At 41.5% G+C, this 14,610-nt stretch overlaps 1 protein-coding gene and 1 long non-coding RNA gene across 8 annotated transcripts; one reads left to right on the forward strand and one right to left on the reverse strand.

Moving 5' to 3' along the window:
- Positions 1–246: 246 nt before the first annotated feature.
- Positions 247–10,450, reverse strand: LOC120666965. Of its 4 annotated transcripts, none has more exons than XM_039946959.1 (9): positions 10,248–10,450; positions 3,497–3,526; positions 3,272–3,415; positions 2,425–2,573; positions 2,219–2,339; positions 1,953–2,113; positions 1,369–1,433; positions 1,224–1,259; positions 247–588 (listed from the first exon to the last, which is right to left on the reverse strand). In XM_039946959.1, exons 2-8 carry the CDS (start codon positions 3,500–3,502, stop codon positions 1,237–1,239), a joined length of 669 nt encoding a protein of 222 aa, XP_039802893.1. In that variant the 5' UTR covers positions 3,503–3,526; positions 10,248–10,450; the 3' UTR covers positions 247–588; positions 1,224–1,236. The 4 variants fall into 4 exon arrangements, 3 of the variants coding, with proteins under 3 accessions (XP_039802893.1, XP_039802892.1, XP_039802891.1); XM_039946958.1 differs by having other exon boundaries at positions 1,224–1,293; XR_005671967.1 differs by lacking the exon at positions 1,224–1,259 and adding an exon at positions 1,507–1,852 and having other exon boundaries at positions 532–588.
- A 1,451-nt stretch (positions 10,451–11,901) lies between these two features.
- On the forward strand, positions 11,902–14,610 carry LOC120666966. Of its 4 annotated transcripts, XR_005671971.1 has the most exons (5): positions 11,902–12,563; positions 12,630–12,737; positions 13,349–13,402; positions 13,542–13,707; positions 14,364–14,610. It is a non-coding gene; the product is annotated as an uncharacterized LOC120666966 (long non-coding RNA). The 4 variants fall into 4 exon arrangements; XR_005671970.1 differs by lacking the exon at positions 13,349–13,402 and having other exon boundaries at positions 11,904–12,563; positions 12,630–12,767; XR_005671968.1 differs by lacking the exon at positions 13,349–13,402 and having other exon boundaries at positions 11,911–12,563.

Here is a 14,610-nt window from a genome sequence, read left to right on the forward strand (position 1 = left end):
TGATAGATCATGCATATATAACCAACAAGAACACTGGGCAAAGCACGAATAATTACATACTAGAAATACTCGCGGCGTTGCCGTTTATGGCCAGTGTTTGGGCTCACATTTTTTCTTGTTCCTCTGCTTCTGAGATCTCTTACATGTGAACTGATTTGTTCTATTTAGTAAAGCATTGTAAATGTTGTGAGCTATCGAATTATTGATTAATTGTAGAAGTATGGGAACATTGCGGGCAATGAGAAATTGTCGGCACAAGTGAATCTAATTTTTCTCCTCAAAAGATATCTTAGAGCCTGTCATTTCATTATCTACACAATGATATGGTGCATACAAATGTTCTGGGCTGTCTAAAGCTTGATATTCAACCAAAAGATATGTAGTAAGAGCATTAATTAGCCAAAGTTGTATCCAAAAACTTTAAGCAAAAGGAGCGGTCCACATCGGTGGTCCCTGTACAACAAAATATCCAGAAACTTTAAGCAAAATGAGCCATTTTGAGAAGTTCTCAAACTCGGTGTAGTCACTGGCTGAGACCATGGTCTTGTACGATGTCTTTCCAGCAGGCTTGACCTTCGCAGCCACCTCCTAGAAAGGATGAAAAGTTAATGTTCAGTACATATTTGTTAACAAAAGGGTGCGCTGCAGAACAAAATAATCAGCATGTAATATATTAAACCAACACTAATTCAAATATTGGTCAGTTTTGTAGTGTTGCTGATCAAAACGAAGAAGACATTTGGATGTGCAGACAAGCATTTTTGTATTCTGTAACCAAAATGCTTAAACCATTAAACGTTGCATCCTAGCAAGGCAGAGTCCAAAGCTAACCACTATCAAGAAGAGGGATGAAACTGAAACATTGAACATAAACAACCTGATCTATGAATAGGGTGTGGTATATATGTCAAAGTTACCCATGGTTGCAGTATGAATTGTTTGTAAGATATAGAACAAATAATTGTGCAGATATCTCCTCGTATCTAAGTGGAATAGAATATGACACTTATCGAAGACAACGATAATAGATTGCACATATATAATGATAATGAGTGCAGCACAGAAGGGCAAATAACAGAATAGGAGATGCATGTGAAATAAATTTGATCACATGAACCCCAATACTAACAAATCACTAAGCAATCAATTAAATGTTCTAATGTTAGGATACATGAAACAAATTAAATGTGTTGCAAAATATGTATTATGTAAGGGTAACTTACGTTTGATCATTCCTCATTTTTTAGCTTCTTCCAGTTCTGTTCTTCATGCTTCTCTGTGGTATCCCAAGCACTGTAATTAATTGAAAATTTATTAGAAATGGGAAAATAGGATATGTGTGCAGAATAGTTGAAAATATATTCTTACTCAGACTGCTGGTCGACATCCATATGTTGTATATCTGTGAACTCGGGAGTGTATGATAATGACACCTGCAGCAAGTTAATAATTAGCACAAATATGTGTAATAAACTAGAGTGGACTATGAATTGTCCTTTGGTATACCTGCTCAACCTTTCTCTTAGATGATATTGTTACTAGTGGCGGCAGATCATCATTAGGTACATTCTATATGATGTTTGGTAATGTTGCCTGTTTTCCATGTCTTTCTTTGATCATGACAACCTCAAAAGAAGGCTCCATATTTTTTATACTTTTCTTGAATAGCACTTTGACTATGAAGTGAATCTATGTGTAATCCATTATGATATCTCAGGTGGAATAGAGGTTGGATCATGCTGTTTCCTTATAGTCTCTGCGCTTTTTTCCAATGAGTTCTACCCTTTTTTTCTCAAAAAACATGAATTGAAGGCTATAAGTGTCGTCTGCACCTATGAAACAAATTTTTTACCTAAAGCATATAGAATCATATAGAAACTACAGTTAAAGAACCATTTAAAGATGAATAAGGGAATCTATTTTATAGCTTGGCTATGAGAAAATTTTCTTACTTCCAATCATATTGCTTGCATGAGCAGCCATCTATCTTTGTGCATTGATATCCATCATCACTTGGTATCATTCTGGAATTGCAAACTCTGCAAGCTCTATAGCACCATTCCTCTTTTTCTGGTATGGATATCAGTGTGATTGTACACTGAAATCTTTTGTTCTAAGCATGTACAGTTAAAGGATAGGAATATAATGAGCCATGGACAATGTAAAGAGAGACTTAAAACAATTATTACTAATGCATAACAAGGATTAGTTTTCTTACCTTGTCAGTCAAAGGATCAATCTGTTTCAGGTCAAACAGAGTTTTTTGTTCTACACCTTGCTCCATGTAATCTTCGCTTTGGAGTTCTAGTTTTTTAATTGGTGTCACCAGAGATGGCAGTCTGTTGGCAAGTTATAATCAACCAAACATGAGTATAGGGTTAAGATAGAAGTGTTTGTATTTAAAATTCAGAATTGAAAAAATACCCTCTTTGAAATGTCCTCATCGCTGGAATGTCATTTTCATTTATATACCACCGACATGCTGAAGTGCCATTGAGGAATTTGTAATCTTCTAAATATTGTTTCAACTGATCCAGAACTTGTGGAGGTACCTCACAGTACATCGCATAACCCTGTAATTTGGAACATTTAAAGATAAGTATAGAGTGAAAGAATAGATTAGAAGCTACTTGTAAACATAGAACTATGCATAAACATGTACAACGAATTGAGGTATTCAACAGAAATGACCAACATGAAGCAATATTGCTTAAGGTATGACAATTGAAATGAAAAAAGCTTAGTTCACAGGCAAGTACCTACTTCCACTGTTACAGGATTAATTTGAAATGTCTGGAAATGATTAGGAGATAATAAACCAGACATGGCAAGAAAACATGTATGGTACCTTGTTTGTAGTACAGAACAAAAATATGTGATGGGACTTTAGCAAGTTTTTGCGCCTAGAACAAGATAACAGCTAGAATTTAATGAGAAAAGGTAGGCACGCACAACTGCACAAATGGGAATGTAGATATGAAATGCATGCTAAAAATCTTGATTCTTTGAATCCAGGTTGAAGTTTATATTAGGATGCAAAACAGTTGGAGTCAGATCTAGCTTCTCATGAACTGGGGAAAAAACAATTGTTTATATAAAGATGCGTCCAATTGGTTATAATCTTCAAATAATCCTATCTGAGCTATCATTGCCCAGCAAGTACAAATGTTTATTCTACCAAACCCATAAATCTGTACAAGAAAGCAAGAAAGATAGCATCTCCACATACGAATCACTTAAATACAGTAGATCCAGTAGTATGTACTCATACCTTTTGATCGATGAGCACCATGTCAAAATGGATTAGAGGGTTTTTTTCACTTTTACCCCTAGATTCCCAAGTCCTTGAGACCCTGACATGAACATTGTACAAGGTGTTCATGGGACGTAGCTCTGATAATGGAGTTATTTTGCCCTGCAATTTGTTAATTGCAAATTGTTATTATTTGTTGAGTTTCGATAATAATATAAATAAAGATATAGGTGGATACATTACCTGCATTGCTATTTTGATAATACAAGGAACCTGCAGTTAGTAAGAAAAGGAATAGGTTATATTAAAGCATAATAGTAAATGTAAAGAAGTTAAATAAAAATATATGTCACTTTGCATCTTTGGAGGAATATATGTCAAGGGAAAAAACGGAAAGGTCTTTCCAGTAGCGCACTCGATACATGGAACAAATCAAAATCATCTAAAGTAGCAGCACTGATCTCTATGTGGGTAACGCAGTCATTCACTATACATTTTTTAGAAGGTACCATATATAGAATATTTCCTGAAGCTAGAATAATATCAAAGCTTTAACAGAAATAATATCAAAGCTTTAACAGTAATAATATGAGAGCTAGAATAATATCTATGATTGATGGGCTTGCACTGGATGGAGGATTCTCGGCCTATGTTCTTGATGGCATTTCATCGAGCTGTTGGTGGGTGGCTAGGCGTCATCCATATAGATGAGGCAGGGAAGGGGCTTCAGGGTGTTGTTGGTGCTGAGATCTTGGATCCTTGGCGAGCAGGAAAGGGAAGCAGGTTGAGCGTGCCATGCGGGTGCTCCTAGTCGCGGCCGCCGCCTGCGCGATGGCCGAGCGCCGCACCGGCAGGAGGCCTGGAGACGCCTCCATCAGTCGTGCCGCGAGGTGGTCGAGCGCCGCGCCGGCAGGAGGGTCGGAGACGCCGATCATGGTAAGCCGTCGTCTGAGCTCGTCGGGATCGACCATGACGGGTTCGGGATGCGGGTGGGAAAGAATGGATGGGTGTTAGATACTTTAGGACCATCTAGCAGTAGATTGGAGGAATTACTCACTGGTTCTTGAGGAACTCGAGTTGCCCATCACTGGTTCGTTGGTGAAGGTCTGCTCTACGGCAGCGACGCGCGGTGCAGAGCATCGCGGTGGCGATGGCGAGGTTGCAGAGGTACATCGGGGCAGTGTAGAGGCGACCATGTAGTCGACGGCAAGCCAGTGGAGGCGATGGCGCGGCACAGTGGTGCTTCCCGTCGCTGACGGCCCCCCTCTCTAGATCGGGTTAGGGTTTGGACGGTGGGAACTGTAGCGGTGGCAAACCTCATTCCCTGAGCCTCTAATCCCACCTCCACTTTATAGGGCTGCGCAACGGGGGCCCACCAGCCTCATCTTGGGCTGGGCGTCCCCGATCAGGACGCGAGTCAAGGTTGGCCCAGTCATTGGACTGGCCCGGTGGAGATCAATACTAACATTCTCCCCCTTGATCTCACCTTTGTACTTTAAAATTTCTCAATTTGAACTTAACTCTTTACTTTCTCTTTAGTCGCTTTGCTATTGGTCTCATCTCATTGCAGATCAGTATGTAGGGCGTGCCTCATCATGACGGTTATTAGTTACCGTCAGACTTAACAGCCACAATGCACCTTTTTGTATTGAAACAAGACCTTAACCTTTCTTTGGGCCCTTCAGTAATCCAGAAATCATAGGCCTCCCGTAAAACCCATGTCGACTTGGGTGGTAGGCCTTTTGGTAAGCGGATCCGCAAACACTAGTTTGATCCTTTGGTGCTCCATGATTTTATATGATTCTGGACTTTCTCCTTTGCAACATATAAGCCATTGTCAATGTGTTTGGCAGCACACTTAACATGTTGCCATAGGAGTGAAAACATTCGAATGGTATATTGCTGTTGTCTACCATTATCAATTCCGGGTAATGGTTTTCTTAACCATTTTGCCTGTCCTGTAGCCTCATATCATGCTAAACTTTGGGTACACAACCCATGAATCACAACTATTTTGCTTTGGAGCTTTTCCACAATAAAACTCCAAGCGCGAGTGTTAGCTACTACTGTGGGCTTCACTAAACATCTCGCCAAAACTTAATTCTTTTTACTCACAACCTTTTGAGAGTACATGTTCCTTTCTTACTTAGCATGAGGCTGACAATATTTTGTAAAATTGCAAAACATTCTATAACTCCATTCCAGTGATCTATTGTTGGACTGGACTTCTGCCAAAATGTCCCGGATACTTGCGCTATATCAGGGTAAATTCTTTTGAGCACTAATTTTGCTTCCAATAGCTGAAGCACATGGAACCTTTTTCTTTTGATCGATCATATAACGGTTCCTGGAATTCTGAAAATTCCAAAACTATTACCCTTGACAATAGGACAGGCGTATGCTTACTCGCATGCATACTATATATCTTTTAGAACTCTTTTCTAAGTATGCTCTCTGCGATAGTCCTGATACCCTCTTTTCTTTTATCCCGGTGAATTTCCTTTCCTAGAGCGAATGACTCTTCACCGAGATTATTCTTATCAAAACTTAGAGGTCAAAATAACCTTATTTGAACTTTGTGGGAAAAGAAATTTCCCATCTTTGAACTCTGCATATTTGCAATTTGTCATCTTGACCTTTACATAAAACCCAAAACTTTCTTTGTTCTCATAAAACTTTAGATACCACTATTCTGATTTCATCAGATGGTATTCGGATGTTCTTTTCTTTCCACAACAAAAACCATTTGGTTATGTCATGTATATACATTTTCTCGTACAAATCTTCATTGGAAGATATTTTACCAACATCCATCAGATACTATTCTAAAATTAGTATGCATCAATGTCATTATGATTCTAAAGGAATCCTTTCATGAGACAGCATAAAATTTCTCACTATAACTTATCCTTTTCTTTACATAAAGCCTTTTGACACAAGTCGCGCTTAGCAACTTTATATGTTCCCTCTGGAGTCACATTTAAATCTTGTAGACCCATTATAGTCTACTGTCTTGGCTCCATTAGGATCTTATTCTATGTTCCAAAACAAGTTTTGGAACTTCTAAGTCTCATGACATCTTCCATGGCTTCTTACCACTTCGATGAATGAGACACCTCAATTTCAGCTATTCATTCAACGCCTCAACATATGATGAGATAATTTTAGTGGTTGAATCATAGGAGTGAACATACGGTCTCACTTCTCTTCAAGCCTTATTTCTTGACATACTTTACTCCCCCAGATTATCCCATCTATTGTAAAGATGGAATATCTCCAAGCTTTTATTTGGGTTTAATCTTTACAAGTCTCATAAGGTGCTATAAGCATCACCTTTTCTTTCAATTGCTTTGAGACTCGACTATCTTTTCTTCCTATTTGGTGCTGAAAAACTCCAGGAACTTCACTTATTTTTGTAATTGGGGTATTAATGTTATGACCGTTGTACTCCCTTTTCGGTCATATTCTTCTTTAATAGATCATTCTTTCTTTAAAAATGCATTGCATTTAACTCTGCGGGGATACTCTCTCTAAACCTTAATCTTTCTTTACTTTCTAATCTTTCTCCCCCTCGAAATATGGCACAAATTTTGCTGCCATAATTTCGAAACTATCTTTACACTTGTGAACGAGGATCCTTTCATTACTAGAACTTTATTCATATGACCAAGTCATACAAAATAATGGGAGTACCATTTCCTCGTTCCTTTTCAAGAGCTCCTCAGAGTTCTTGATTTGTTGCACTTTCAAGAACTCATCAAGTTCTTCATTTTGCTATACTTTTGCAAGCCATGCTTGCAATCTTGGTTCGTATATGACTTTCTTTTTGTCCTTTCGATTCTTTTCAAGTCACTATCCAACATGCCAATATAGTAGTGCATGAGAATTGCTGGGATAACTTTAAAATCTCCCCTAGACTTCTTTACTTTTATGTGATACTCAAGTAGCACATGAGCCATCACAACTTTTCCTGTCATGCAGGATATAAGTGACACAAGTGCCAAAAACTTTTCCGACATGCGGTATAAAACTTCAAAGGCATTTGCAACGCAAGTTTAATTCAACATTGGGAAAATTGAACGTGCGTCAAACTCATTTCAACCATCATCTTTACTATTGAAGGACAAGGTAAACATAATATAGTGATAAAACTTTGGTCACAATGACTAAAACATGCACATATACTTTCTTTTCTGATTAAATCTTCCCGTTAGTTCCAATTTAATCAGAAAATTTAATGAATTACAATATTCGCAAAACTTTAGTGAGAGAGACCAAAAACTTTTTTAAAAAAATAGTTGCATCTCTTTTCCATATCAACTAAAAATTAAAATGGAACAAGCATTTTTGTTTTTTAACCTCAACTATACACCTGAGTAACCTCAAAACTCTATCTGTAGCTTTGATAGGAATCAACTTTTGTCTGTTAATTTCTCTATACTTGGAAAGAATTGTATGTCTTAATTTAACGTTGGTCAAAATTAAAACATACAACTTTACTTTCAATTCTATATCACCGTTGCGCAGAAATAGAACACATGAATAGAATAAAAATTATAATATTGTCATCATCAACTTTGGTCAGAAAATGACAACATCATAATAAACTTTAAATTTCTTTTCTTTTAAGAGCAAATTAATGCTCAACTTGACACTTACAAGCAAAATGGTGCCAAAACAATCTTTCTTTGACTTACAACAGCGGAAGCTTTTCTTTAACCTTAAACTTAAAGGTTGCTTTTTCCCACAGGAAAAACTCATCTGAGTCTATCTTTCTTTATTGCAGCGAAGAACTTTTCTTTCTTTCGTAAGCTTTTCTTTGTCTTTCTTTCTTCTCTGAAAAATAGATCACTTTGATGCAAAGAATGTCAGAGATTTTACCTTAAACTTAAACTCATAATAAAATTATAATATTGCTATCATCAACGTTGGTCAGAAAACAACAATACCATAATTTAACTTTAAAACAATATATTTCTACTCCTCTATTTAAATTTTCCCGTTGGTTCCAATTTAAATAGAGGATGAAACTTTTACTTTACAGCGGAAACATGAGCATATAACCTTATTTCTTTTCAGAAGCATTCCTTTTACTCAACTATTTTCTAAGAAATTTATCCCATTGGTTCAAAATTTCAGAGATAAAAGCATCATACTCGTCTGTTCTCTAAAACAATTCTCCCGTTGGTTCGAATTGAATAGAGATAAACAAACTATCAATGCATTCTTCTGAAAATAAAACTTGAACTTTGTCACTGTGCATAGTCGAACTTTGGCCCAGCAAAGGAAAAACGACCCGCAGCCTGCTTTACTGTGCAAAATGCCCAAACTTGCATTAGCTCGGCTCGGCCCAGTAGCGCCCCTCCGCGAACGGCCCGTTTTTCGGCCCAGCTTGGCCCGCACGCTTGGCTCAGCAGCCAGCTGCTCGGCCCGCTAGCACCTGCTCAGTTCGGCCTGCTCACACGCTGCCAATCTGGTCCAGCAGCGAATGCGGCTCCGCTCGCCCGCCTGGGCCCGACCCAGAAGCTGACGGACGGCCCAGCAATTCGGCCCATCCTGCCGCACGTCTCCCCCCGGCCTGATCCCATCCACCCATCTGGATCGGACGGTAGAGCGCATGGATCGGGAGGGATTTGAGCCGGCCAGTGCGGCTCCTAACCCTAGCTGCTCTTCTATTCTCCTGGCTCGATGCCCGACCGCCAGCGGCGACACTTTGCCGCACCGCCGCTGCACGCCCCCTCGCCGACCCCTTATTTTCTCCCCCGGCGAGGCTCGGCTCTTGGAGCGGCGGCCGCCTGCGGCGCCCGGAGGAGGTGGCGCCGCCGCCGCCTGCCCCCCCTCTTCGTCGGCGCACACGGCCTTCAATCTCTCTCCCTGAGCACACCGAGCGGAAGCCGGAGGAGATGGCGCCGCCGTGGGCCCCCTCGCCGGCGAGCGCGCCGCCGTCGAGCGGCTCCGGGACGGCGCCCTGGGCCTCGAGTGCGTGCATCGAGAGGGTCCTTCCTCTAGCGCAGCGGCTCGGGTCTTCCCCCCGCGCGGTGGCGGCCGTGCACCGGCGCGCGGCGCTGGAGCACCGGTGAGCCGGCGGCTCATGCCGGTCTCGATCCCCTAGGGTTAGGGTCTTTGCTCTTTCGATTCGATTCGTAATCGAAATTTCTTTCTTTCCTTTCTGTAATTCTTTCGATCCGAGTTCGGATCCATTCCCAAATCGATCTACTTCGCTAGATCGGCTAACTGATACCATTGTTAGATACTTTAGGACCATCTAGCAGTAGATTGGAGGAATTACTCACTGGTTCTTGAGGAACTCGAGTTGCCCATCACTGGTTCGTTGGTGAAGGTCTGCTCTACGGCAGCGACGCGCGGTGCAGAGAGTCGCGGTGGCGATGGCGAGGTTGCAGAGGTACATCGGGGCAGTGTAGAGGCGACCATGTAGTCGACGGCAAGCCAGTGGAGGCGACGGCGCGGCACAGTGGTGCTTCCCGTCGCTGACGGCCCCCCTCTCTAGATCGGGTTAGGGTTTGGACGGTGGGAAACTGTAGCGGCGGCAAACCTCATTCCCTGAGCCTCTAATCCCACCTCCACTTTATAGGGCTGCGCGACGGGGGCCCACTAGCCTCATCTTGGGTTGGGCGTCCCCGATCAGGACGCGAGTCAAGGTTGGCCCAGTCGTTGGACTGGCCCGGTGGAGATCAATACTAACAATGGGCACGGAGAAATGCGAAACCCTATCCTTTCTGGCAGTGGGCCTGGGTCGCCCTGCCCTAGTACGAGGCTAGGAGGGAGAAGGGGACGGTGGACGGGGCTGCAAGCCTGTCTGCATGCCAGATTTTTTATCTCTCATGATGAGCCATCCGCCACCTTCTCATGGATTCAGATTTCAGACGAACGGGGTCGTGAGCTCGTACTCGCGGCCGTCGAGCAGCAAGCGCCACCGCGCGGGGCAAGAAGCACGTAGGGAAGGGAGAGGGAAAGGAGTGAAGAAATCACGCACCTCAGGGCTTCCGATCGTGGACGTCGGCTCGGACGAGAAGGAAACAGCAGTAATACCAGGAGACGAAGGGGCAGGTGAAAAACGATTCGTCTTCTTCACTTTAACGTCGCCTGAGTTCTAGAAGCTAGCAGAACCTGTACATATATATGGCCACGTTCGAACGGTTGATTGACGTTGGTTTGTGATCTAACGGCTGATGATAAATTGATGACGTGGCCCTATGAGAAGCTTGCTTTTGGTGCGTGAATAGTAGGTAAAGATATATCGAGCTGGCTAGAGAATCTCATCATGGTAAGCACACTAGCTACATAATTTCCATGCACACATAAATAACAAATATATGCGTACAACACGTATCTAACTGGCTAGCTTGTGCATTTTACTTGATCTCAACAGCTAATAACAATATTCTTCCCTCGCTTCATCGATATGATCAAGCAAGTAACGTCGCCAATTATATTGATTGTGTAGTAGTTATAACAGGATTTGGCAGTTTATTACATTTTATTATTTTCAAAATTAAAGGTATAATTCTTAGGTAGCTGGTGGGATAATTAATATTCCAATCTTTAGTACTTTTTCAAGTACTGTTTATTTCAGCTCGGACATTCTTATTATCCTCTGTTTAGCAACTAATCCAATCATTACCGATGATCATCGTTAGCATGCGCAATGATACACATAACGGCACAAAGTTATATTACTAGTCAAGAAAATAGAGAACGGCCGACCAATTGATTGAACTAACAAAGGTTGCTTAATTCAGGGCCCATATCCTTGTTCACGTTATAATTAGTATACTTGCCCTTTGGGGGCAATAATTAACAAGCCACAAACTACTAATAACTAGATCATCACTAGCTAGCTAGTGAAGATGCACAACTTCCGTTTATTCTCTAGAGAAGAACAAGAAGGAATTGATCGACTCATACCCAACGAGATAGCTAGTATTTCCTCCTCAATCACAAATTTCATTCAATCAAGATTTGTCATAAATCAAATTGTTTTTTTAAACTTCGACTGGCCTTATATATCTGCAAAAGTATGGTCCTTGGGTTTAGACATTACTTCTGGAATTCCTATTCCTTTTCTTTCACGAGTTATATATTTTGAAAGCGTCCATCATAATGAATCTAGCTAGTAGTGTCAATCTTGTACGTGTTCTTGTCAATATATAAAAAATCTCAAATATTGATGGTCAAAGCCAAAAATATTTCACTAAGAACAAGTGCTTGTTGGAATATACCATTATTGTCATCTTGGATGCAGACCGAAACTGGAATATTTAATTTTTTGTTCACTCCGTCATTCAAAAATATCCGCATGAATGCACACAACATTAGTGATCCGAAATTCCAAATGCAAATTGCACACATTTGTTGATTAGTAGTATATATCTAATAATCACGCATGCATCAGCGGTAGCTTATGTCGATTTTTTTTTTGCGAAAGGGTAGCTTAGGTCGATTAAACCACGACATGATCAATTTTTTCCTTTTTCCTTTTGAAAGGTATGGTAATTTTTTCTCAATCACATGTTTTTATCTGACTTGCACTTGCACAAGAGATAGCATGCATGTTGCTTCATTATTGACAAGTCGAATAGTAGAAATGTGGGCACACACACACATCTACCATATTCCTTATTTCTGTATACCACTTCTTGCTCCTCAGCAGGCCACGTCACCCACCAGCAGCTGCCGTCCGATCGCCGAGCCATTGGCTGTGATCGGTTGGAGCTGCTTCCGCATGTAGCGGCTTCCCATGGTCATTGTTGCCCTCCTGACTTCTGCTACGAAATTAATCAGCCAGATATTTCGTGACTCATCCATCCTCTCTCTCTCTCCAGTCTCCCGAACCTTCCCCTCGCGCAATCCCGACCAAGGCGCCGCCGCTCCCAGCCACTGCCTCCGGCGCCGCTCTGAGCGGCCGCGCTCCCGAGCGCCATCCGCCCCACCGGCCCCCCAACCCGCACAGAGGTTGCGAGCCCGCCGCTGGTGGCCACGGTGCCGCGAGGCCGCATCTCCGCCCTCACCGGCTCAGATTCGCCAGGTGCTCCGTCTGTCCCAGCGCCGCGCACTCCACCCCTGCCTCTTCCTTGCTCTGACGTCCCAACGCTGTGATGCGCTACCTCGGAGCCCCAGCGCAAGCAGACCCTAGCGGAGCAGCTCGGGCGCCGGCGTCTCCCTTGGTCCCACTCCCGTGTCCGTGTCGAGCCGGCGATGCCCCGCCAGTGCCTTTAGGCCGTGCGAACGTCCTCCAGGTTCCAGCATCCAGCCAAGCTCTGCCAGCCGCCGGGATTCCTGGGCACCTCTGGTGAGCACTAACTAATGAGTACAGACTACTACATATTCCCTTGAAAATGATATGAATTTTGTGCAGTCGTGTACACTCATATGCTTCAGATGCCGGCTGCAATTTGTGATTCACCATATTAAATGGGGCTTATGCCGCATCTGTTGCCACGGAGTCCGCTGCCTAAACTGAAGGGTACAGATATTATTATGCAACTATTCACAAGTCAGCATTTTGTCTACCTAAACTTACCTATTAATTCGAAGCCTATGTACTATCGTTTGTTGCTGTGGAAATGGTTTTGCTCCTTTTCGCTCATACCTCTGTATATCTGTAGTTTTTAGGCTACGAAGCTAATTTCAGAATTATTGCTTCCAAAACAGTATGTGCAATGCAATGGATCCACTGAGAATCTTATTAACACATTCTGGAATAGTAGCGATTTATGATATATCAACAAATATAATATTGAGCCACAATGCAATGGATCCACTGAGAATCTTATTAAGCCATTCTGGAATGGTAGCAATTTATGACATATCAATAAATATAATATTGAACCACATTGCAATGGATCCACTGAGAATCTTATTAGGCCATTCTGGAATGGTAGTGATTTATGATATATCAATAAATATAATATTGAACCACCCTTCCAGTCACTGAGAATCTTATTAAGTCATTCTGGAATGGCAACAATTTATGAAATACCAATAAATGTAGTGTTGAACATTTGAACCACCCTCAGACTTGGGCATATGTGCAATGCGCTTTTTTTTTACTTAATTCTCTGCATGTGTTGGCAGGGAGTTGCCTACCTAAACTCAATGGTACAAATATTATTGTTCAACTATTCACAGGTTATTATTATGCTTACGGCTTACCTAAACTTAGTTATTATTTGGGAGCCTATGTGTTATCTTTTGTTGTTATGGAAATAAATTTTCTCCTTTACATTCTTGCCATTTCCTCATACCTCTGCACATCTTTGGTTTTCAGGCATCGTCTATTCTACTTACAGACTCATTTCTCGAATCAGAGCATCCAGAAATTTAAACCAACATATCTTGCTGTTATTTCAGCAGTTCACAGCCAAACAGCTGAGTATGCCTCTTCAATTAATCTGAAGGTGCCTCAGGTGGCATAATGACCTGTAAATCTGGAGGTTAGTCTGCACCTATTTTTGCAGTATATGTACTCTTCCAGTGCCCCTGTTAACTGAAACCAGTAGAAAAATCAGGTCAGAACTCTCGACCTTCTAAAAAGGAGATATGCTATTCCTTACATGATAAAAAAGTGAAATGTGCCATTACTGTTTGCTTATGACAGAACATGACCTCACACTGTGCAGCATGTTGAATATCAAAATGTCAACCTTCCGTGAATGTACTTATCTCTTCTCCCATCCCACTTAAAACATTCCTAATCAGTGTACGTAATACCTCATCATTTATTTCACACAAATTTCAGTTTGAAAGCAATACTGCACCAATTTAGCCACTCTACAAAGAGTTATAATTTTTCAAAAGCAATACTGCACCTATCTAGCCGCTCTACAATGGGTGATAATTTTACCATGTGCATTCCTTATTTCTTGCTCATTCGTCTTCAAAGCATTCCTGTGATGGCCCTTGCATGCCATCTAGCCAGTTCTAGAAAGACATGAACCTACTTTGGACAACTTAATCTTGCATCCTGTTTAACTATTTTTGATGCGAACAATCTTTATGCTTCTGATTGCTAAATCATTTGCATGAAAGCCAAGGAATGGGCTAATGAATGACATAACGTTTTTTTTGGGTGTTTTCCTTGCTACTACAGCTGCTCCTTGATGAAAAGTGTGACAGCAAGGTGCCACCATCAAATCATCTCTGCAAGATATCATTTCAAGAATAGTCTGTTCACGTGCGAAACATTAGGTTCTGTGATCTGTTCACTCTTTATCCTTTATTTAATACATAATACTTCAAAAAAATGTAATTGGGAGTTTCAATAATCTTTCTGTATGCCCATAATTACAGTAAGTATTACCAAACATACCACGTGCAATGCGCGGGGGGACTGCCTA

Source organism: Panicum virgatum, chromosome 3N (assembly GCF_016808335.1).
Source record: "Panicum virgatum strain AP13 chromosome 3N, P.virgatum_v5, whole genome shotgun sequence".
NCBI lineage: Eukaryota > Viridiplantae > Streptophyta > Magnoliopsida > Poales > Poaceae > Panicum > Panicum virgatum.

Excerpts from the sequence above, each read along its gene's own strand:
- LOC120666965 (XM_039946957.1), bottom strand. Across the intron at positions 2,114-2,218 it reads TTGATCCTTTGACTGACAAG|AACAAAAGATTTCAGTGTAC; the intron begins GTAAGAAAACTA and ends GTACATGCTTAG. Across the intron at positions 589-1,368 it reads GATGTCGACCAGCAGTCTGA|GAGGTGGCTGCGAAGGTCAA; the intron begins GTAAGAATATAT and ends CATCCTTTCTAG.